This window comes from Balaenoptera physalus (assembly GCF_965194825.1).
Source record: "Balaenoptera physalus genome assembly, chromosome: 3".
NCBI lineage: Eukaryota > Metazoa > Chordata > Mammalia > Artiodactyla > Balaenopteridae > Balaenoptera > Balaenoptera physalus.
Genome location: NC_138890.1, coordinates 26948040 through 26971375, shown reverse-complemented (window position 1 = coordinate 26971375; position 23336 = coordinate 26948040). Strand labels below are relative to the sequence as shown.

General features: G+C 43.7%; 1 protein-coding gene across 1 annotated transcript; it reads left to right on the top strand.

The window, feature by feature from the left end:
* The first annotated feature begins 8432 nt into the window (after positions 1 to 8432).
* SMIM23 (small integral membrane protein 23) lies at positions 8433 to 22942 on the top strand. Its single transcript, XM_082456644.1, has 4 exons — positions 8433 to 8810; positions 12337 to 12388; positions 12588 to 12655; positions 12879 to 22942. Exons 1-4 carry the CDS (start codon positions 8733 to 8735, stop codon positions 13110 to 13112), a joined length of 432 nt encoding a protein of 143 aa, XP_082312770.1. The 5' UTR covers positions 8433 to 8732; the 3' UTR covers positions 13113 to 22942.
* The last annotated feature ends 394 nt before the right edge of the window (positions 22943 to 23336 follow it).

The window sequence follows — 23336 nt, the reverse complement described above, 5'->3', positions numbered from 1 at the left end:
TTCAACTTATGCTCAAATGAAGACACAGTGGTCTTTCCCATTGCCACAAGGAAAGGAGACTGCATTGGACTTTTCAAGATACTGTGACTCTTCTTACTGGACAACGTATGCTTTTTGCTCTACGTGCTTCTCTTTAAGACCCAAATCTTCCTGTAAGACAGTAGATGTTAAGAACTCGGGCTCTGGAGATGAATAGGCCTTAATTCATATCCTATTTGTATGATCTTGGGTGAGGCCCTTGATCTCCCTCAGCCTCAGTTTACCAATCTGTAAAACAGGGATAGTATGTTTCTACAGAGCTGCTGCGAGGATCCATGAGAACAGATGCAAAGCGCTTAATTCAACTACTGACAGTAGATGTGCAACAAAAGGGAGCAATTATTATTATCACCAGGGATCAAGAGGACCCTGAGGCCTACTAGGTAGAGTGTGCAGCCCAAGGTCTCCCAGTGAATGAATGACAAGGGTGACATCTGTTCTCAGGACCTATGTCATCATTCTATGCAGCTTTTTTTGGCCAGAGCAGAGCCAAACTCATCCGCCTCTTTTCTGCATCTGCAGAAGCCCCTCTGTCTGCCGAAAACCCAGGTTCAACCAGGACTTCCAGGAAGAGCGAAGTCACAGATTTTACACTGACACACACTGGCATCTCCCATGGCAAAGGAGATATTCACCCTTCCGGCCCCAACAAGACCACTTACGGGAGTTCGGGGGGAAGCCTCTTGATCGTCTCTACACCCGTCAGCAGGGCCCTTCTCACATCCAGCATCAGTTGAGTGGCTGGGCTATCACGTCTCAGAATTCTATTCCTAGGTCAATTTTGCATGGACTCGGGAGCACATGGCCTTGGGAATTCCACAACCACCCTGGGATTTCTCCCTCACCCTTACACCCAAGTCCCGATTTAACACACAACTAACTGAGGTGTGCCCTCCACACTACGATCCTTCCCAGCCCTGCTCCTGCAGGCGGCAGCCGAAGTCATGTGCATAAGGACCCAGGTGTCTGAGGAGTTCTCAGAGCCCCGTCCTTGATCCATTTGTCTGCAGACATTATCTAGACTGCACGTCTCCGAGACAGGCCACGACAGAGTGCATTACGAGGTGAGCCCGCCTTAGTTTTCCCTCCAGCTTTCCCCCTTTTTTTACTTCTTGGCCTCAGGGCCCAAAGTCTTCTGGACATATTTTTCATTTTTCCAAATATCAATTGCTCTTTTATTCCCCCTTCGAAGCAGTGAGTAATAAGAGTTGTGTCTGGTCCTAAAATTCCGACTGAAATAAATTAGCCCAATGACCAACAGGAGGTGCCTAGAACAATAACAGCGGAATATTTGGCATATTACAAAAGAACCCCTGGATGTCAAAGTACAGTAAGTCTAGAAGCACATTACAGGGCTATGTTGCCAAAACGGGTATGCAATGAGCCATCCAGGCAGCAGAACGCCTCATAAATTAATCCCGCTTTTTTTTTCATTTTTGGTCCACTGTTCACAGTTCTTCTAGCCCTCTGGTTAATGGGGTATGCAGAAGGGTATTTTTGGTGTGGCCCGCGTCCCCAGCAGGCAAGCCTATGCCAAAGCTGTGTGCAAATGTATACATTTGTCCCCTCATTCGTCTGGCACCCCAGGTGCCACTTGCTGCAGTAACAGGGGCAGGAAGAGACACAGACTTTGGAGGTAGAAAGCTGTTAATAAATACTGAGCTCCTACTAAGTGCCAGGCATTGTGCTAAGTTCTGGGGATGCCACAGAGGATGACAGGGAGATGGTCCGTGTCCTCAGGGTGCTGGTAACTCAGACACGCCCCAGTCGATCTGAGCTGGGTCTCCATCTTGGAGCAGATGGGAGATGGGGGCAGCAAGCAATGGTTTGATCTGCATCCCAAATCCCTCTTTTTCTCGAAGTAATCCCCCAGATGTGAAGCTTAAGAGGGGTGGGGGCCAGACACAGCCCTGTCTCCCACTCTGTAGAAGCAACAGAAGCCCAGATTCTCCTCCCTACCTGGGGGGTGGCCAGGGGCCAGGCCTGTGACAAGGCCCAGTCTAGCCGTTGCCCCAGTCCAGAGCTTTGAATCTTCAGGGAATGTCCCAGACACTGTGGTGGGCTGGAAAAAGTCCCCCAAAGATATCTATGCCCTAATTCCTGGAATCTGTGACTGTTACTTTATATTGCAGAAAGGGACTTTACAAGTGTCATTAAATTCAGGATTTTGAACCTCAGTTATCTGGGTGGGCCCCAATGCAATCCACGTATCCTTATGAGAGGAAGATTTCACACACGCAGTAGAGGAAGCAATGTGACCATGGAGGCAGAGACTGGAGTGATGAGGCCACAAGCCAAAGAATGCTGGTGGCCACCAGAAGTTGGAAGAGACAAGGAAGGGATTCTCCTCTAGAGCCTCCAGAGGGCATGCAGTCAGCCTGATGCCCTGGTTTCAGCCCAGAGATACTGACTTTGGACTTCTGGTCTCCAGAACGGTGCAAAAGTTAACTTCTGTTGTTTTAAGTCACTTAGTTTGTAGCAATTTGTTATAGAAGACATAGGTAGCTAATGCAGACACCAAGAGAATTTGGAATTCTTTCATGTCTTTGGGATCCAACATTTGCCCTCATACAATTCTGGGTTCAGAATGTTCCTGTGACACGCCCTGGCCTGTGGTTCCTCTCTCTGGATCTCCAGCCTCTCCATCTATTTTTCCAGGAGCTCCCTTTGGACCTCCCTCCAAAACTTAACTTTTCTAAATTTAGCGAACGCTAAGGACTTCTGTTGCCTGCCATTATCGGTAAGAAGCCCCACACGGCCAGGCTGTTATGAAAATTAGGGACAAGCCATGTTGGAGCCCAGCACAGCGCCTATCCCACAGCAGACACACAATAAATCAGAGTTCATAAACGAGTGGCTTGCATGTCACCCATACAGTGCTTTTTTGGTTCTTTTCCTAAAGTTGAATTTGTCACCAACATTTACGAGTCAGGAGATTTCACATAAAAGACTGAATTTCTAGCTTCTCTTGAAAAAAGTCAGAAGATCTTATGACACGGGATCTTACATTCTCATGGCAACAATTGGCTGGCCCTTCCAGACATGCACGTTATAATTTGCCACAGTCCCCACCAGGCCTTTTCGTTGTACACCCAGCCCACTCCTCTCATTTTATTAATTGTTCAGTACCTTTATGCATTTGAGTTTGTAATCCTTGTTACACATGCAAGTCAGACCCAGGTTAGGACTGGGTTCCAGTGTAAGACCCAGGTTGGGAGGTCTTTGCCCATGATGCTCAGTCTCCCAGATTCCCTTTCTTCTCCCCTCCAGCTAGCCAAAACTGCCTCCTTTATGGAGCCATCCCAGTCTCCTTTCTCCATACCCCATTAGGCCCCACCTACTCTTATCCAGGCTTGCCTATTAGACCACGTGTATCAGTTTTCTGGATAGATTTTTCATAGAAAGTCTTTGCCTTCTTAAATTTACTGGGCGAGACTTTTGCATTGAGTTGGCACTGGAGCAGCCAGTCTATAAAGACAGGAAAAGCAAGGAAGCAAAAGGAGAGGGGAAAGGAGAGAGAGAGGGAGGGAGAGAGGGAAGGGGAGAGGGAGGGGGATTAATTGGGTTCCTACTTTGAACCAGACCCTATTCAGTTAGATCATCCCAGTTGGCCCTCCCAGTATCCCCACAAGGCATACGTTATTACTGGTCTCATTTTTCAGATAACTGAGACTCAGAAACACCGTGACACGAGGATTCGAACCCAGATGTGTTTGGGAGACAGAACTCAAGCACAGAGCACTGCTTGGTCTCCGCCTGGTAGGTATGGGCAGACTGCTCCCGCAAACGGTATAATTTTTCCATTAGTGATTTGCCTGGAACTCTTTTTTTCACCCACACATTTTCCATTCATTCCCCCACTCCCCCATTCACTCCCACGTTCACTCAGGAAGCCTAATTCCCTAGTCCGCGGTCCCTCCCTCCTTTCCCATCCCCTCCCTCTTCCTGTACTGGGTAGTGGAGTGCTGGCTGGCGGGGGAGGTTGGGAGGCACCCCGCCCAGAGCCCCAGCTCCTAGCACCTACCCTGCCCCAGCCCGCAGCCCACACCGGCTTCTGGGCAGGCGCTCTGAGGGCCGGGCAGGGATGCTTGGCTTCCCTCAGTTTCCTGCCCCAGGAACTGGCCCTCAGAACTAATCACAGAAGCTTCCCAACTCATCAGTGCTCTTCAGAGCAGTTTCCTGGAAGAATTCATTGGGTTTCTAGGAAAATGTTTCCGGTTGTCTTCTCTTTCCATGGCTGTAATTCATTACTTTCGATATGCCACAATTAGTTTAATGGGCAGTCCTGGAGTATCTGCATTTCACATTTGAAACATTTCCTGGAGGTAAACCCCAAGAAGCCAGTAGCTGCCCATGTGCAAGACCATGGAGATGACACAGATGGCCTTGTGAAGAGTCCCCGGGTGGGAGCAAGAGACTTGAGATCTGGTCTCTTTTTTCTGAATGGCTTGGGCAGATCCCTTTCTTTTTCTGGTCTTGAGTTTTCCCATGGAAGGGGCAGTATCTCATGGCAGTCAAGACCCTGGGTGCTGGAATCAGACCCACGGAGTTCAGATCTCGGCCCTGCTTCTCTGTGTAACTTTAGGAAAGTGACTTAACCACTGTGAGCCTCAGTCTCCTCATCTGTAAAATGGGGATAATAATATCATTTGCCATCCAGAGTTGAAATAATAATACAGTGAGTCAATACATATAAAGCACTTTGCACAGAGCCCTATGCTCAGCAACTTCTTGAGGTATCTTAGCTGTGGATGATAATAATAATAAGGATATGCAGGAGAAAGGGGAAGAAGAAGAGATGGAGATTGTTTGACATTCCTGGGTGCCAAACTGGGGTCGTCATGAAGTTGAAGTGGAAAGAGGGAGTATGGCTACTTTTGATATTTCAAAAAGCTTAATGGGACTCCCACATCTACTCACCCACAATAAAGCCACAAAGGACAATGAGAATGGCAATTTTCTTTGCTTTTGGCTGAAATTACATTAACCCCTTGGGGTAAACTAAAAGGCTTTAGAGTTAAATAGACCTGCACTCAGACCCCTAGCAGAGTGGATGATCTTGAATAAGGAGAGTAACGTCCAGACAGATAGACAGCCCCGATCTTGCAGGGCAGTTATGAGGATTAGGTGAGATAATGTATGGAACGCACTTAACAGGGGTCTGGAACAGAGTCGATAACTCAGCACGTGACAGCTACTATGGCTAATATCCTTCCTCGGCTACCCTGGGCCTCAGCTTCTTCATTGGTAAAATTAAAATCATACCACCTGCTTTCCTCATTCAACAAATATTTTCTGATCCAAGTACTATGAATACAAAAATGTATTCACCAGACATAGCTCAGGGCCTCTCAGAACCCACATTTTAAAGTTGCTCATTATTCATCCATTCAACAAATATTTTTACTGAACATTTAGTATGTAACAGGCTGCATAATGGGATTTAGAGATACAATGGTTAGTAAAACAGACTTAATCCCCAATTATCTACAGAATTATAGCCTGGAGAAGATGTAATAAACAAAGTAGTGAAATGTCTAGCATACAGTAGCTGCTCAATGAATAAAAGTTATCTGGGTGCTAATCAGAAACTTTGTATGTGTCACTTTGGGAAACTTAGATCACCAAAATGTTGAAAATTAATGATTTCTTAACACATGAAATTTCTTTGGTAGATGGAGTCTTTTAAAATATGAGGGGAGTGCAAAGTAAATGAAACATTTAAATATACACTTAAAACACGTATAGGATCTGTATGCTGAAAACTACAAAATGCTGATCAGAGAAAACCTAAATCAATGGTAAGGCATACCATGTTCATGGATTGGAAGACACAACATAGTAAAGATGACAGTTCTCCCCCGAGAGATCTGTAGGTTTAATGCAATTCCTGTCAAAATTCCAGCTAGCAAGGTTTTGTTTTGTTTTGTTTTTGTAGACATAGACATCTTATTCTAAAGTTTATATGGAAAGGCTTAGGCCTTAGAAGTGCTGAAAATAATCTTGACAAAGAACAAAGTGGGAGAAGTCACTCTACTCAATATTAAGGCTTACTGTATAGTTATAATCAGGACAGTTGGTGTTGGTGTGGGGATCGATACATAGATCAATGAAACAGAGTAGAGAACCAGAAATAGACCCACTCAAATATGTTCAGCTTATTTTTGACAAAGATGCAAAAGAAATTCAAAGGAGATATGAAACAATTTTCAACAAATGGTGCTGTAGCAAATGGACACCCACAGGCAAAAAAATGAACCTTGATCCAAACTTGACACCTTATACAAAAATTAACTCCAAACATATCATGGACTGGAAGGTGAAGCATAAAACTATAAAACTTTCTAAAAATAGGAGAAAATTGGGCTTCCCTGGTGGCGCAGTGGTTGAGAATCTGCCTGCTAATGCAGGGGACACGGGTTCGAGCCCTGGTCTGGGAAGATCCCACATGCCGCGGAGCAGCTAGGCCCGTGAGCCACAACTACTGAGCCTGCGCGTCTGGAGCCTGTGCTCCGCAACAAGAGAGGCCACGATAGTGAGAGGCCCGCGCACCACGATGAAGAGTGGCCCCCGCTTGCCACAACTAGAGAAAGCCCTTGCACAGAAATGAAGACCCAACACAGCCAAAAACTAATTAATAAATTAATTAATTTAAAAAGGAAAAAAAAAGAAAAATAGGAGAAAATCTTCTGCTTCTAGGGCTAGTGAGGAGTTCTTAGATTTGACACCAAAACCCATGATTCACAAAAGAAAAAAATTGGTAAGTTGAACATCAACAAAATTAAAACCTTTTCCTCTGCAAAAGTCCATGTGAAGCAGATGAAGAGACAAGCTACAGACTGTGAGAAAATATTTACAAACCATACATCCATCTAGTATCTGAAATATACAAAGAACTCTCAACGCTTAACTGTAAAAAAACCAATCCAATTAGAAAATGAGCAGAAGATGTGAACAGACGTTTCACTGAGGAGGAGATACAGATGGCAAAAAAGCACATGAGAAGATGTTCAACATAATTAGATATCAAAAAAATGCAAATCCAAACCACAATAAGATATCACTATATACCTACTAAAATGTCTAAAATAAATAATGAAAACACCAATGCTAGGGAGTATGAGGAGAGACTGTATTGTTCCTATATTGCTGATGAGAATGTAATATGGTACAGCCACTCTAGGAAATAGTTTGGCAGTGTCTTATAAAATTATCATGCAATTACCACATAATCCAGCAATTGTCCCCTTACACATCCCAGAGAAATAAAAACTTAGGTTCACACAAAAACCTGTACTGGTATACCTCGGAGATATTGGTTCCAGACCACCACAATAAAGTGAGTATCATAATAAAGCGAGTCACACAATTTTTTTGCTTTCTCAGCACACATAAAAGTTATGTTTACACTATACTGTAGTCTATTAAATGTGCAATAGCATTATGTCTAAAATGATGTGCATACCCTAATTAAAAATACTTTATTGCTAAAAATGCTAACCATCATCTGAGCCTTCAGGGAGTTGTGGTAGTAATATCAAAGATCACTGATCACAGATCACCATAACAAACATAATAATAGTGAAAAAATTTGAAATATGGCAAGAATTACCAAAATGTGACACAAAGACGTGAAATGAGCAAATGCTGTTGGGAAATGCTGTTGCTCCACGCAGGGCTACCACAAAACTTCAGTTTGTAAAAAAGGCAGTATCTACGAAGTGCAATAAAACAAGGTGTGCCTATACAAGAAAGCCCATATTAGCTTTACGCATAAAAGCCAAAACCTGGAAACAGCCCAGATGTCTGTCTTTCAGTGGGTGGCTGGTAAACTGTGGCACATCCCTGCCATGAAATACTACACAAAAAGAAAGAGGGACAAACTACCGAAGCAGGATAATCGGGATGAATTGCCAGGGAATTATGCTAAGTACCAAAAAGCCAGTCTCCAAAGGTCACAGACTATTTGATTCCATTGATACGACATTTTTGAAAAGATAAAATTTTAGAAATAGACAACAGATCAGTGGTTGCCAGGAATTAGAGACAGTGGTGGCGGGGCGGGGGTGGGGGGAGGGTGGGGGGCGGGAAGGGAGGGGGCGGGGATCAAACAGCAACACAGAACCCTGTGGTTTGGGAATTCTTCTGTATCGTGACTGTAGTGGTGGATACCCAAATCTAGCCATGTGACAGAATTATTTAGAATTAAATACACACACAAATGAATACAAGTGGAACTGGGGAGATTTTAATAAGATTGATAGATTGTATCCATGGCAAGAGCCTATGTTACCATCAGTGGAAACTGAGTAAAGGGTACCCAGGATCTCCTACACTGTTTCTTACAACTGCATGTGAATCTACAATTATCTCAATAAACTCAGTTAAAAAATATTCTATTGTTTTTTTATTTAAAGACTTGCATCTTATAAAACAAAATTGAAAAGAGAAGAAAAAGGATCAGAAAAATCACCATCCTGAAATAAAATCTTTCGGTGTATTTCTTTCTGGCCTTTGTTTTTTACATTTATATGAAAAACAAGTTGGGGCTAAACACCAGGGTGGTGCAGAATGGGGGCCTGACTGTCCCCACCTTCTGTGACATCAGAACTCATGGCTTGAGAGATGCTTGGTGACCAGAGGCCGGGGAGGTGAGGGTACCCTGTTCCACCCAGGCAGCCGGACCTGAGATCATGGTGATCCAACAGGTGGGCAGCAGGGGGCGAGTGGCCGCTGAGAGAAGGGGAGGTCACTCTGAGGACAAGAAACAGGTGAGGCCAGACCAGGTATACATGGCTTTCCTCCCATGTGGACTCCATTGGACACTCCAGGCAGACTGTAAGGCCCTCAAAGTCAGGAACGGGCTTTCAGCCCGACTCTCCCTAGAGCCCAACCTGGTGGAACGCAGCAGGGCTCAGGAGCTTCTTCTAGAAGTCATTACTGACACTCTTATTTAATTCTCCACACTGCCAGCAGAAGGTATGCTCCAGGAGGGCTGGGATTTTTATTTAGCTTCCTGCTGTATTCCTAGTGCCTAGAATAGTGGTTGGTACATAACAGGTGCTGAATGAATGAATGAATGAACCGAAATAAATAGGATAATACACCTGAACTGGAGAGGTCCTGGAGCTTTTGTTCTTAGGGCTGAAATTCAAACCTCACATAGGATTTTGTCAAAATGGAAAATGTTAGCACTTATGTGCACAGCCTGGTGTTTCTACCCCTCTCTCTTTCATGACATTCCCGAGAAGCAACTATTAGCAACCTCATTCACAAATGGGTAAGCTGAGGTCGGAAAGGCAAAAGGCCAGACAGCAGGGACATACTGGGATTTGAAGCCAGGGCCATCTGATTCCAGAACCCTTAGCAAGGTGACCCTGCACTCCACCGCCTGCCAGGTGGAGAACTGAGGGAAGGATGTAAAAGGAGGCTGGGAAGGTCATCTGGGCCTTGCACACCGTGGAAAGGGGTGGGATTTTATCGCAGAGCGATACATGACTGACCTATATATGTTTTCAAAAGATTTGTTCACTCATACATTTATACACGTTCCAATGCTTCCTTTACGCTGGACTTTGCGGGGCTCCCATTATGCTGCAGCTTTTGCTAAAAAAGTGTCCCACGAATCTCAAACCCCAGGAATGCTCCTTTTAGAAAAGTCATTTAAAATGTTCTGTGGTTTGGGAAATGCTGATACCCTCGTTCCCTTCTTGGAGATTTACACAGCTCGTTCACATAATGAAGGCTCTGACAAGTCCTGCAGCAAGGAAATCCACATAACTTTGTTTACCACAGCATTTCCCAAATCAATTCGATGACAGAGTCCCCACCTTGCCTTTTTGAAAGACCTTTCAGCATATATCAAAATCCACTTTACAGGTGAAGAAACTGAGGCTCAGAGAGAAGAAATGATTTGGCTCAGGCCCCACAACAGCACAAGAGAAGGACTAAAACTCAATCTTAGCCCCTGTTCCCTGCCTTTATCTCCACCCTGCACACACACACACACACACAAAATAGCAGCAAGTGTGCTGGTGAAGACACCATCCTGTAAAGCACATTGACAGAGGAGTGGTTAAAGAAATAGAAGAGCTTTCAGACCACAGAATGTTCATCAGCCATTATAAAGAATGAGTCAGTTCTATGTGTCTTAGATAAAGAGAGTCTCAGGGAATATTGTTAAGAAATTTAAAAAGTGCCCTAATCTGAAGTGTACTATGATTTCACATTGGGTGTCCACACCCAGGCAGTTGCTACCCAGATCAAGCTATAGAGCCTGTCCAAGGTTCCTCCAAGGCCCCTCCCAGCTCATACTCCATAACCACGATTCTGAGTTCTATCATCACAGATAAGTTTTGTATGTCCCTGAATTTCATGGGAATGGAAGCAAACAGTGTGTCCCTTCATGACTGGCTTTTTTCACTCCTAGTGTGTGTGAGAGACTCAGTCACGTTGCTGCTATGTAATTAATTTTTACTTTTTTTTTAAGTTAATAATAATATAGTTGCTAGTATATATTTTTGAAAAGCTATCCAGGGAAGAGACAAATTATGCAAATCTCTTATCTTCTTTGTTTGTGGTAGCCAGTCTAAATCTTGCTTCACAAAGACAGGTACATAAGAAATGTATTATTTCAAGTCAGATTAAATCTGGCTCAGCCCACATCCAGTGAGTTGGGGGGAAAGTCAGTGTCGGTCACTACTGTGTCCGCCTTAATCCTCTCTCCACTTTTGTTTGCCCCTGACACCATCACTGTCCCAACTCACATTGTCTGTTGAAAGCAGGTGTCTCTGAATTCCCTGTGCTAAGACCTCCCAGCCACACCACGAGGCCACCCAGGAGAAGGTATCGGGCCCCTCCCAGACTCAGATTCCCCCTCTACCTTCTCCCATCTCTCCAAAAGGCTCTCAGTTTTCTCCCCTCCTGATTCTGGCACACCCATCAGAATCTCCTAAATGGTCTTGGACTGACCCAAGCTCTAGGGAGCAATGTTGTCTTCAGGCAGCCGTTTCATTCCTGCACCCAAACCCCAAGAGGTAGACTTCCAACTGCAGCCTTAACACAGTAACTGGGGCTAAACTAGCCCTCCCATTCATTGTAAGCAGCCATGAAATTGACAAAATAAATGAGGCAACTACTATTTTCCGGTGAGGGCAACAGACAGCACAAAAGTGCAATCCCTGAGAAAAGAAAACTGGTGATTGCCTCAACTCTTTCCCGACGACGGCTGCACCAAGAGTTAGAGGGCGAACAGAGCCCAGCAGTCCCGCTGAGCTGCAGAGAGTCTGCGCAACTGAAGCAGCTGGACTCCGTAGGACAAGGCATTGGAGAGGAAGAAGAGCTGTGTGTTGAGAGGACCCCGAAAGCCCAGGCGGGGATCTCCGTGACTTCTTGGCTGTGGGCTGCACGCAAAGGAATAGATTACCCACGGCTTACCAGACAGCAGCTGCTATGGGGTTTAGAGCAGAGACACTGGAAGTCCAGCAGTGCTGGAGGTGGATGGAATTTTGATCCAGCTAGAACCATGAAACTCCTTAAGATCCCAGGCATCCATTTGAGAGCACACATATAGGTACAGACATACACACACACATATATATTCTATATCCATACAATATAATATTACTCATCAATAACCTCGAACGTGAAAACATGGAGACATCTCAGAAGCATTACGTTGAGTAAAAGTAGCTCAACAAAAAAGGATATAATATATGGTTTCATTGATGTGCAGTTACAGAACAGGCTAAACGGCTCCACAGTGACAGAGAGCAGATGATCGGTTCCCTATGGCGGGGGTGGGGGTGGGGGGTAAAGAGGGAGTTGGCCGCAAAAGCACATAAAGGAACTTTCTAGGATGATGGAAATGTTCTACATCTAGATTGGAGTGGTAGTCCACAAGCATAGACATTTGTCAAAACTCATCAAACTGTGCATGTAAAATGTGCATTTTATCGTATGTGAATTATACCTCAATAAAGTCAACTCCTTTTAAAGATCATTTAAAAGAAAAAATGCAAAAGCGAGGCAAGGAATGAGAATAGAGGTGGGCCTTCCTTCTCAGCAGGGAGAAAGGCGGGAAAACACCAATGAAATGGCAGTAAGTTGCCATGTTATCTAATTCTGCAGTATTTGCGGGTTTTGTAGTAAGTACACGTGACTTAGATAATCAGAAAAAAGTTAAGCTCTAACCATGATCTTATAGCAGCCCCATGCCTAGCCCTCTGTGAGGGAAGCAGGGATGCACGTATACCCTCCAGAAATTCACCTCCTTCCTCCTTCTCTTCTTGCCCCCAGACACTGTTGGCGTTGCTGATCTTGGTGCTATATGTGGGCACACAAATATCAGGTGAGCATTCTGGAATCTGAGGAGGGAGGAGCCAAGTCCACACGGAGTCAGGAGCATATTCTGGAGATGGCTGCATGCCAAGGGGGCCTCCACAGCTTGCCTTCTCCCATCCTCTTCATCCCATTGGGATGATCAACTGAGTGTATCCCAACTCACTCTCCTTTACCTTATTAAGAGGTGGTGTCTGTGCCTGTTTCAGGAAGAAGTTGGGAGGTGTCAGAAAGAATCAGAGAATGTAACTACACCCAGAATCCTATGACTTCCCAGGTAACGTATTCAAGAAGGTATTGAGGGACATCAAGCTTGGCTGAGGAAATCTGAGAAGGCTTCCCAGAGGTGTCATTGATGGGTCTCCGGGTGGAGAAGGTGGGGATGGGTACTTCGGGCAGAAGGAAAGCATTGCAAAGGCTCGGGGAACTTTTAGAAACCAGCGGCAAGGGAGGGTCTACATGAAAAGGCTCAAGATGCAATGTAAGTGTCTGCCTTTCAGGTGTTTGAATACCAGACCAATGACCCCTCAGAAGAGCCAATCAAGGTCATCAGGACCTGGTTGAAGGAGAATTTGCATGTTTTCGTGGAGAAGCTAGAGAAAGAGGTGCGAGACCTGGAACAGCTGGTGCGAGATGTAGAACAGCTGGTGCGGGACCTGGAGGAGTGGCTGGATGCCCTCCTGCGAGACGGGTACCCAGAGGAGCCCTGCGCCACCCTCAAAAATCACTTGTGAGGGGCCAGGGCTGGGACCTGGGCAGGAGGCCAAGTGGAAGGGGGCAAAGATTCCCAGGGGTTCCTCTAAGTAGGGCTGAGCTGTGACACTCGAAGTTTAAGTCAGCCAAGAAAATAAAGTAGTTGAGACACAGAGAACTCTGTTGTCACCACTGCTGGTCCATGAAAGCTGAAATCAGGTCAGGAAGACACCAGGCTCTGCTGAGATACCATCACAGGGTTACACTGAGGATCAAACGTGTATATATCGTGTACATCTGGCATATAGTAGGTACCTGATAAACAGTTCTTCCTTTTTCACATTCCTTTTTCCTTCCTCCTGGGAAATCAGCAGGAGGATGCTGGGTCTAGAGTATAAAGATAGTATGTGGCAACTCAACCTTCTGACACTGCTGGTAGAAGCGTAAGTTTCCAGAACCCTTCTGGAGGGCAATTTGGTGAGAGCTATCAAATTCACAAATGCATTTATCCCTTGACCCAGCAATCAACTTCAGCGATTTATCATATGTATCAATATATGCACATTGTGAAGTTACATACTTTGCTTCTAATAGCAAAAAAAAAAAAGGAACAATCCAAATGAAAATGACATCAGTAGGGCATTGGTAAGTACATCCAAACAATGAGATACCCTGTAGCTATGAAAGAGAAAGAAGAGGAGGCTTTCCTACTGATATGGAAAAGCCTGAAAGATATGTTGTTAAATGAAACAAATGAGTCCATATTTTATTGTTGATGATGAAGTTGTGATTGACTATGCATAAAAACTCTAGATGGATACAAAACAGGGGGAGCTTGAAGGGAGTCGAACTGGGGCAAACTTATGACAAGGACGGGAGAGAAATTCCATTGTTTACTTTTCACACTTTCCTATTTTCAAACTATGTGAATGTTTTGCCTATTCAAATTTTTTTTAAATAAAATTACCTATTATTTTGCTTGCAGGCAAGGACTGGAATACAGTGTATACAAGCAAAAATAACAATATCACTATGATGAAATTATGAGTGACCTTTAATTTTTTTCTTTTTGGCCATGCTGCACGGCACAGCTTGTGGGATCTTAGTTCCCTAACCAGGGATCGAACCTGTGCCCCCTGCAGTGGAAGCACAGAGTCCTAACCACTGGACCACCAGGGAAGTCCCTAATTTTTTTTAAAATAGTGCCAAGAGAAAACCTCTCTCTTTTGATTATTTTTATTAAGCAATGAGAATGCTTGTCTAGGATTTTCCCTTTTTCCCTTGACTTCCAGGAAACTCAGAGTTCATTTGTCCATTATAGGAATTATATTAGCCTCACTCCTTTAGGTTATTTATTTCCCCTTCTTACGACTTTTTTTGTTTTTTATTTTAATGGAATTGTTATATATCTGCCAATTATTAGGACCACCTCAAATCTTTCAAAAGTCATGAGGGTTCCAGTTAAAATAATCTCAGAGGATATCTGACTTACAGGGAACGTCACAGCAATCCGTTTGCCAGAAGGAATGAATCAATTGTCATTTGGGCTGGAAAAAGTCTTTGCAAGTTATGGTCACAATTTGCCTGGGGGTGGGAACCGGAATCTGTTTTTTCTCATTTGCAGCTATTTCAGCAAGAGTTCTACAGGAAGGGGTTGATTGATATTTCCTGGTGTTCATGCTTACTATTACCATACAAGTTGTAGTTATAAATCCAAAATCATGTATATCACGTATGTTCCATGGGTACTTTAAACGGTTCTCAGGCGTAAATTTGACAATAATATACAATATACAATTTAGCCTAAGACACACTTTAGACTTTAAACCAAGTTGTAATTCTACTCTATCTGTAATACATATGTATGTGTTTATATAATACTTATATATTATATGTACTTACATATTTTGTTATATATAAAAGACAGTTTAGATGTTTATATATGTAATTTGGGGGATACATGAAGAAAAAGAAAGCAGAGCCTAGATCCTTGAGGAATGGGACCACCCCCATGGATATTACCAGAGCCTTGGAGGAGTTAGTCCCCTAAAAGTTCTTGGACGCCACTCATCCTCCCCTCCCCCCCACACACACACAAAGTGCCTAATAGGGACCCACTGACAGCAGTTACTGTTGGTTTCCTGCCTTGTGAGTCCGTAAAGAACAGCGAGCCCTTCAGGGTGGCTCAGGCCGTGAGGCCCAACAAGGGAACCGGGATCTCACAGGAATCGAGAGTATATCACGACATGGGATGGTGGAGACTGGAACAGGAAGGTCTTTATGAACCCAAGGTATCCACCAAGGCACTCCAGGAGCCCTCGCTGCAAGAATCTGGGTTCTCTCGTGTTCCACCTTTACCTTGCCTTTCTCCGGGTCTCTGCTTCCCTGTGTGTGACTACTCCATCTCTTCTGTTTCCAGTGGCTTCCTTGCCCTCCACTCTGTGTATCCCTTCTTGAGCTCCACGCTTCTGCTTCTGAATCCTCATAACTCTGATTCAGTCCTAGTCTCACAGGCCTCTCTCTTCCTCACGACCTTCTAACTTCTATTGACCCTGTGATTCTGCCCGTATTTCCCAGGTCAAACTCTAGGGGGAGTGGATGGGATACAATTGGCCCATCTCATTCACTGGAGCTTCTGGTGCTGAGCCAGGCTCTGTGCCAGGCAGCCTTTGGATTGAGTGAGCTTGGGGAGGATCACGTGCTCCAGGACAGAGATGCTCATACAAGAAACAGCCTGGGCCCCTTCCTGACAAGAGGCTTTGGACCACATGTGATGACCGGATTTACATTTCCCAATGGGGTCAAAACATGGCAGAGAGGGTGACGGCAACCTTTGTACCTGGAGCCCCAAGAATCTATATCAGAGAAGCAGAATTGTGTGAGACAAACATTCAAAGGCTGAACACAATTGCTGAGAATGAGTTGGGAGGGGCTTGACCACCAGAATCACATAGATGCATGGGGAAGCTCAAACAGAGAAGATTTAACTCTCTGCCTTCACTTCCTGGGTGTGAAAAATACAAATGACACACTTAAAAATAAGAGTATGACTACCTTCTATAACTTTGAAGTCTTATAATTTGAATGATTTTAGCAAAATGTTGCCCAGTAAACCTTAGAAGGGGCCCACTTTCATATCTACAGAGTGGATTTCCCTTGAGAAGAGAAAAAGCCTTTTGCTTAAGAAGGCAACTCTACATTTCTCCAAAGAAGACATACGGATAGCCAACAGTCACATGAAAAAGTGCTCAACATCACTAATTATTAGAGAAATGCAAATCAAAACTACAATGAGGTACCACCTCACACTGGTCAGAATGGCCATCGTCAAAAAGTCTACAAATAATAAAGGCTGGAGAGGGTGTGGAGAAAAGGGAACCCTCTTGTATTGTTAGTGGGAATGTAAATTGGTGCAGCCACTATGGAGAACAGTATGGAGATTCCTTAAAAAACTAAAAATAGAGTTAGCATATGATCCAGTAATCCCACTCCTAGGCATATATCCAGAGAAAACCATAATTTGAAAAGATACATATACCCCAATGTTCATAGCAACACTATTTACAATAGCCAAGATATGGAAGCAACCTAAATGTCCTTCAACAGATGAATGGATAAAGAAAATGTAGTGTGTGTGTGTATATATATATGTATATATATATATATATATATATATATATAGACAATGGAATAATACTCAGCCATAAAAAAGAATGAAATAATGCCATTTGCAGCAACATGGATGGACCTAGAGATTACCATACTAAGTGAAGTAAGTTAGACAAAGACAAATATCATATGATATTGCTTATATGCAGAATCTTTAAAAAATGATACAAACTTATTCACAAAACAGAAATAGACCCACAGACATAGAAAACAAACTTATGGTTGCCAAAGGTGAAATGGGAGGAGGGGTAAATTAGGAGTTTGGGATTAACATATACACACTATTATATATAAAATAGATAACCAACAAGGACCTGTTCCCTGTATAGCACAGCGAACAATACTCAATATTTTGTAATAACCTACAAGGGAAAAGAATATGGAAAAGAATATATATCTGAATCACTGCGCTGTACACCTGAAACTAACACAACATTGTAAATCAACTATACGCCAATTAAAAAAATAAAGAAAGAAAGAAGGAAACTCTTCCCAGCTCCTTCCATTCAGTCAAGATTGTGATTAAGATATACACACTACGAGGGACTTCCCTGGTGCTCCAATGCAGGGGGCACAGGTTCGACCCCTGGTCGGGGAACTAAGATCCTGCATGCTGCATGGCACGGCCAAAAAAAAAAACATATACACAATACTATATATAAAATAGATAACCAACAAGGACCTACTGTATAGCACAAGGAACTCTACTCAATATTTTGTAATAACCTATATGGGAAAAGAATCTAAAAAAGAATGGATATATGTACATGTATAACTGATTCACTTTGCTGTGCACCTGAAAATAACACAACATTGTAAATCAACCATACTCCAATAAAAATTTTTTAAAAAAGAAAGAAGTATCGATTGGACCACGCATGTGCCAGCCACTGATGAATGAGACGTTTATAGGCTAATGGTGAAAACAAATGTAAGAAACAAGTAGAAAAGTCAGGACAAGGCAATTTCAGAGAATAATAAATAAAAGAGTGGAAACGAGACCACTTAGCAAATCACTGTAGTTCCAGGTAGAAATGGAGGCTTGGTGTGGGGGAAAAGTGCCCAGAATCAGGACACATTCTGAAAATGTATTCAGCGGGACCTGCTGATGGATGAGAATGTGGGAGAAGAGTCTAGAAAGCTGTTTGCCAGGTCTCAGGACTTCCTCTCTTTTCAGCAAGGAGGAACCTGAGCCATGAGTCAGGTCTTGACCCAGGTAGCCCACGAGGGCAAGATGGAAGAGACAGGCTTGGTCTGGTTAAGGGGAAAGTGGCCAGTTGGAAAAATGTCATGACCACTCAAGTATCCACATTTCTTTCCTTTGTCTCAGGCTCCTGGAGCATGAGGTCAGCATTACAACAGTTAAAAACTTTTAATTAATTGTAATTGATGGTTCTCTCCCTTATCTCTCTTTTACTTAATAGATTTGGCAGCTTTCCTAATGCTCCCTCAGGCTCTTCTCTTTGGTTAACACTGATTCATTCTACGTTTTAATTTGTTTGTCTTATTGCATTTGGTCAGCTGCTTTTCTGTTCTTTCACCTTATATATATTATATAATGGGGGAAAAAACCACAATCATTCAGATAATTCATGTTTTAAAGATAAGAATCTGATAATCTAGACAAAGCCTAGGTAAGGTAAAGTCCACCTGTAGGTTAGCCGTAAGTAGTTCATAAGCATATTATGATTATTGGGAAGAAATAATAAAATTGTGATAGTTGACATTTAGAAAATGCTTCCTGCATTCCTGTTTTAGGGGCTTGGTCAAGTGCTATTGTTATTTCCAGTTTATGGGAGGGGAAACTGAGGCAGCGAGAGAGTACATCATTGTTAAAATCATATCATCAATAAATGGGGAGGGCTTCCCTGGCGGCACAGTGGTTGAGAATCTGCCTGCCAATGCAGGGGACACAGGTTCGAGCCCTGCTCTGGGAAGATCCCACATGCCGTGGAGCAACTAGGCCCGTGAGCCACAACTACTGAGCCTGCGCGTCTGGAGCCTGTGCTCCACAACAAGAGAGGCCACGATAGTGAGAGGCCCGCGCACTGCGATGAAGAGTGGCCCCCACTTGCCGCAACTAGAGAAAGCCCTCTCACAGAAATGAAGACCCAACACAGCCAAAAATAAATAAATTAATTAATAAAAAAATAAATAAATAAAAATAAATGGGGAGCCAGGATTCAAACCCACACTGTCTGGCATCAAAGCCCTCACACTAACCCAATGTGCTTTACAGCCTCCCCTCCGTTAAGTCCAGCCAAGATAATCTCTTTCTCTCTTTAAAAAGTTATCCTTTTATTGTTAAGGAATCATATGCCAATTAAATTTAGAAGGCAGTAAATACTACATGTCAGGTACATATATAGAGAAGTAGAAATCATATTTCCTGCCCACGTATAGCTGGTCTGTCTACCATGAAGCCAAGAAACAAAGATGGAAAAAAAGAAGTATCTAGCTTGTTTTAAAAGCCATTGGGTGAAGTGCCAAAGGCACCTAACTAATTGCCAAATGAGTTAAATATTTATTGACTTGAGTAAGAGTTCAGAGAAGGGATAGGGCGCTTGAATTGGCACTAACATGAAAATCTGTTAGTCCAGTTATAAAAAAAAGCTGACACTTGAATTAGGCTATGGCCCAGAGGAAATCGTGGGAGAAATGGAAGAAAAGATGAATGATGGGCGGGGGCAGAGAGGGGCCCTTCCTGCTAGAATCACATCTCAGGTATGGGTACTGTGGCCCAAACTAAACCCAAGGATCAGATCTCAGGTCTCAGGTAAGATTTGCAACCAGCTTCCCAAAGGTCTTTGTGAGAATAAGGTTTAAAAAAAAAACCAAAAAAACCCCACAAACCCTTAAGAAGGAGGGACTCAGGCTCCATTGAAATTATTCCAAGACCAGGAAGGTTCATTTCCAGTCTTCATGTCATATTTTTGATGATGTCAAAAAAAAAAAGTGGATTTAATCTGTTCCCTTAATCCACAAATTTGTTCAACAAAATTGTGAAATGCACTAAATCCAATTTCGTTCAAATCTGGCTGTCAGGATAATTGAGGGATGGAACCAAAGAAGACGGCTTTTGGGGCATCCAAATCCTTTCTGTTGTGACATTTCCAGGAGGAGGAGCATTCTTGACTTAGGGCAGGGACAGAGCTTTAGTACAACAGTGCTTCTGGCCTTCTTAGTCGAGTGGCTGAGCCTTCAGCAGAGTGCCCCAAGTTACCTGAGTGCTTTGGCCAAATCACTTCATCACTCAGAGCCTCAGTTTCCCTCCCTGTCATACGGTGCTACTACACTTTTTTGAGCAGCTGCTGAGACACTAAGAGGACATAATGACAGTAAAGCACAGTGCTAGGAAAGCTATTAGGGGCTTAGAAAAGGAAGCATAACAGAAAAGTCCAGGTAGATCCAAACACAGGCTCAGTTAAATCCAGGGACATTGGGCCTTCTCTCTCTCTCTCTCTCTCTCTCTCTCTCTCTCTGTCTCTCTGTCTCTCTCTCTCTCTCTCCCTCCCCGTTTGCCTCTGGGCTGGTCCCATTCTCAGGCATGCTGTCCCCACAGTGGAGGCAGCATGGCTTCCGGCGCTCCAGGCTAGATCACATCCTCTCCGTCTCCCCGGAGGAAAAGAAATGCCTCTTCCCTGAGAGCTGTGCTCGAAGTCCTGCATTTGAACCTGGTGGCCCTGGGTTTGGATCACATACCATTCCTGAGCTACTCCTCTTGGCTAAAGTGATGCAATGCTCACATTGGCCAGACCTGCTCACACACCCATCTCTCTAGCCAGGGATAATCCTAAGCACAGACTGAGGGGTGGGGTGCCGTGGTTCCCCAAGGGAAATCGGGGTACTATTAGCAGAATGGGGGAAACCAGTGCTAGGAAAAAAATTTTAAATACTTTGTTAAAGTACCAATAACAGCAATTCATTTTCATCACACTCCAGCAGGGTGTAAAGTGCTTTCTCAGCTATCCTACCTCACGTGGATCTGAGCTCTAGACAAGACAAGTGATCTTTTTTAACACCCTGGTGCATGGCCAGCTACAGCAGAATTTACTTCTCCTGCCTGTGAGCCCAGGCAAAGTGCACATCAACGGAGGTGGCATGAAGAAGCTGAAAGGTCAGGGCTTTGGGGTAAAACAGATGTGGTCCAAACCCTGTCTCTCCACTCCCACCTCCGCACTGTGCCCTCAGACAGGTCACTCCATCCTTCTGAGCTGCCCATAAAGTGGGGTTTGTCTACATATCTCCAGGGCCTATTGAGAGGATTAAGTAATAACAGCCAACTTTTAATTAGTGTTTACTATGCTCCAGGCACAATTCTAGATACTTTATGGGCAGCACCTACCTTATTTAATCATCACAACAAATCTATGCATCAGGTACTATCAGTGTCTTCACTGCACACGTAAGGTAACTGGAACACGGGGTACATAACTCTTCCAGGGTCACACAGTAAGTGGTAGAGCCAGGACGCAAACTCAGACAAGCAAATTCCGGGGCCACGTGCTGAAACCCCACCCTATGCTCCTTCCGGATTAAATGAGGTAATGCGCATGCAAGAGCTATGTAAACTGTAACACGTTGTATAAATGTCACTTGCTATTACTTCTTTCCTCCCGCCCTGGTCATTAAGGCCACGAGGGACCTCATGAATCTACCGTTCAATATTTTCTCACAGTGCTAGACTTGGTCCCTGAGCTGCACTTCCTCCCAGCCTGCCTTTGACTCTGAGGCTACGCCTCGAGATCCATCTGATTCGTTTCATTCTCCAGTCTCAGCAAAGTCGCTCTTTTCACACAGGCGTTCATTTCCTCCACAACTCTTGATGACCACAAGGATGAGCTGCAGCCACACTGGACAGAACAAGAACCAATATGGTCTCTGCCCACATGGAGCTCCCAGGATGGTGGAGCAGTCACAGAAAATGGGGCCAGGGGAGGAGATTCAGCTTCACGGATGAATTGGACATAATATTAGAACCTGTCTGTCAGGGTGGTGGCAAGACACACGCGAGAGGAATCAGGCAAGAAGGGTACCCAGCACAGTCAGAGCTGAACACACTTAGCTATTGTCACAAAATGAATTCTACTGACCTAGAGCTTAGGACTCACTCAGTACAACTTACTTGTTCCCCTCTCTAGACATCCTTTGTTATTCTTGGTTTCTGCTTTATTTCTCATATCAAAACACACACTCATTAGCAGAAATTCAGAAAAAGTAAAACAAATGTACATTTTTTTAAAATAACAAGCGTATAGAGACAGAAAGCAGATTGGTGGTTTCCAGGGGCCAGTGGGAGGAGGGAATTGGGAGTGAATGCTTAATAGGCACAGGGTTTCCACTTGGGGTGATGAAAAAGTTATGGAATTAGACAGTGGTGATGGTTGCACAATATTGTAAGTGTACTTAATGTCACTGTATTGTACACTTTAAAATGGTGAAAGTGGTAAATTTTATGTTCTGTGTATTTGCCACAATAAAAAAAAAAAAAAATGCTGGAGAGCATAATCTCACTACCCAGAGTCAGCCAAAGCAATGTTTTGTGGGTTTCCCTCCACCTTTTTTTCAATGCATATTTTAAAATAGTTAAAGTCATACTGCAAGTATAATTCTGTATCCTCCTTTTTAAATCCAACCATATGTCATCAGCGTTATTCCCATGTCCTGCATAACATTGTTGGGCATTTAGGGAGTTCTTTTCTTCAAAGAACTATTCACTATTATTAACAAATGCACTCAGAAAATGAAAGGAAAGCCATAGATGGGGAGAAATTATTCACAATACTGTACCTGACAAAAGACTTGTATCCAGAATATATAAAGAACTACAAATCAATAAGAAAAATATAAACTACCCAATTTTTTTTAATGTGCCATAGGTGTGAAAAGACACTTCAAAAAGAAGATTTAGGGCTTCCCTGGTGGCGCAGTGGTTGAGAATCTGCCTGCCAATGCAGGGGACACGGGTTTGAGACTTGGTCCGGGAAGATCCCACATGCCGCGGAGCAACTAGGCCCGTGAGCCACAACTACTGAGCCTGCGTGTCTGGAGCCTGTGCTCCGCAACAAGAGAGGCCGCGATAGTGAGAGGCCCGCGCACCACGATGAAGAGTGGCCCCCGCTTGCCGCAACTAGAGAAAGCCCTCGCACAGAAACGAAGACCCAACACAGCCATAAATAAATAAATAATTTTTTTTAAAAAAGATATGGAAATTTTAAAAAAAAAAAAGAAGATTTATGAACGGACAATAAACATGAGGAAGGTGCTCAACATCACTGCTCATCAGAGACACGTGTATTAAAATCACAATGAGACACCAGGGGGCTATCCCACGTTGGAGAGGAGGGGAGGGAGCTGCAAATCTCATACATTGCTGGTATAATATTATGCAAACCACTCTGGAAATCAGTTTGGCAGTTTATTATAAATACACATATAATACACTGTGCCCTAATGATTCCATTCTAAGTATTTACCCAAGAGAATGAAATGAATGAGGCCACACACACGCAAAACCACAAACTCAAACACAAAAACAAAAACAAAACCTTGCACAAAAATGTGCGTAGCAGCTTTATTCGTAAAAGATAGCGACT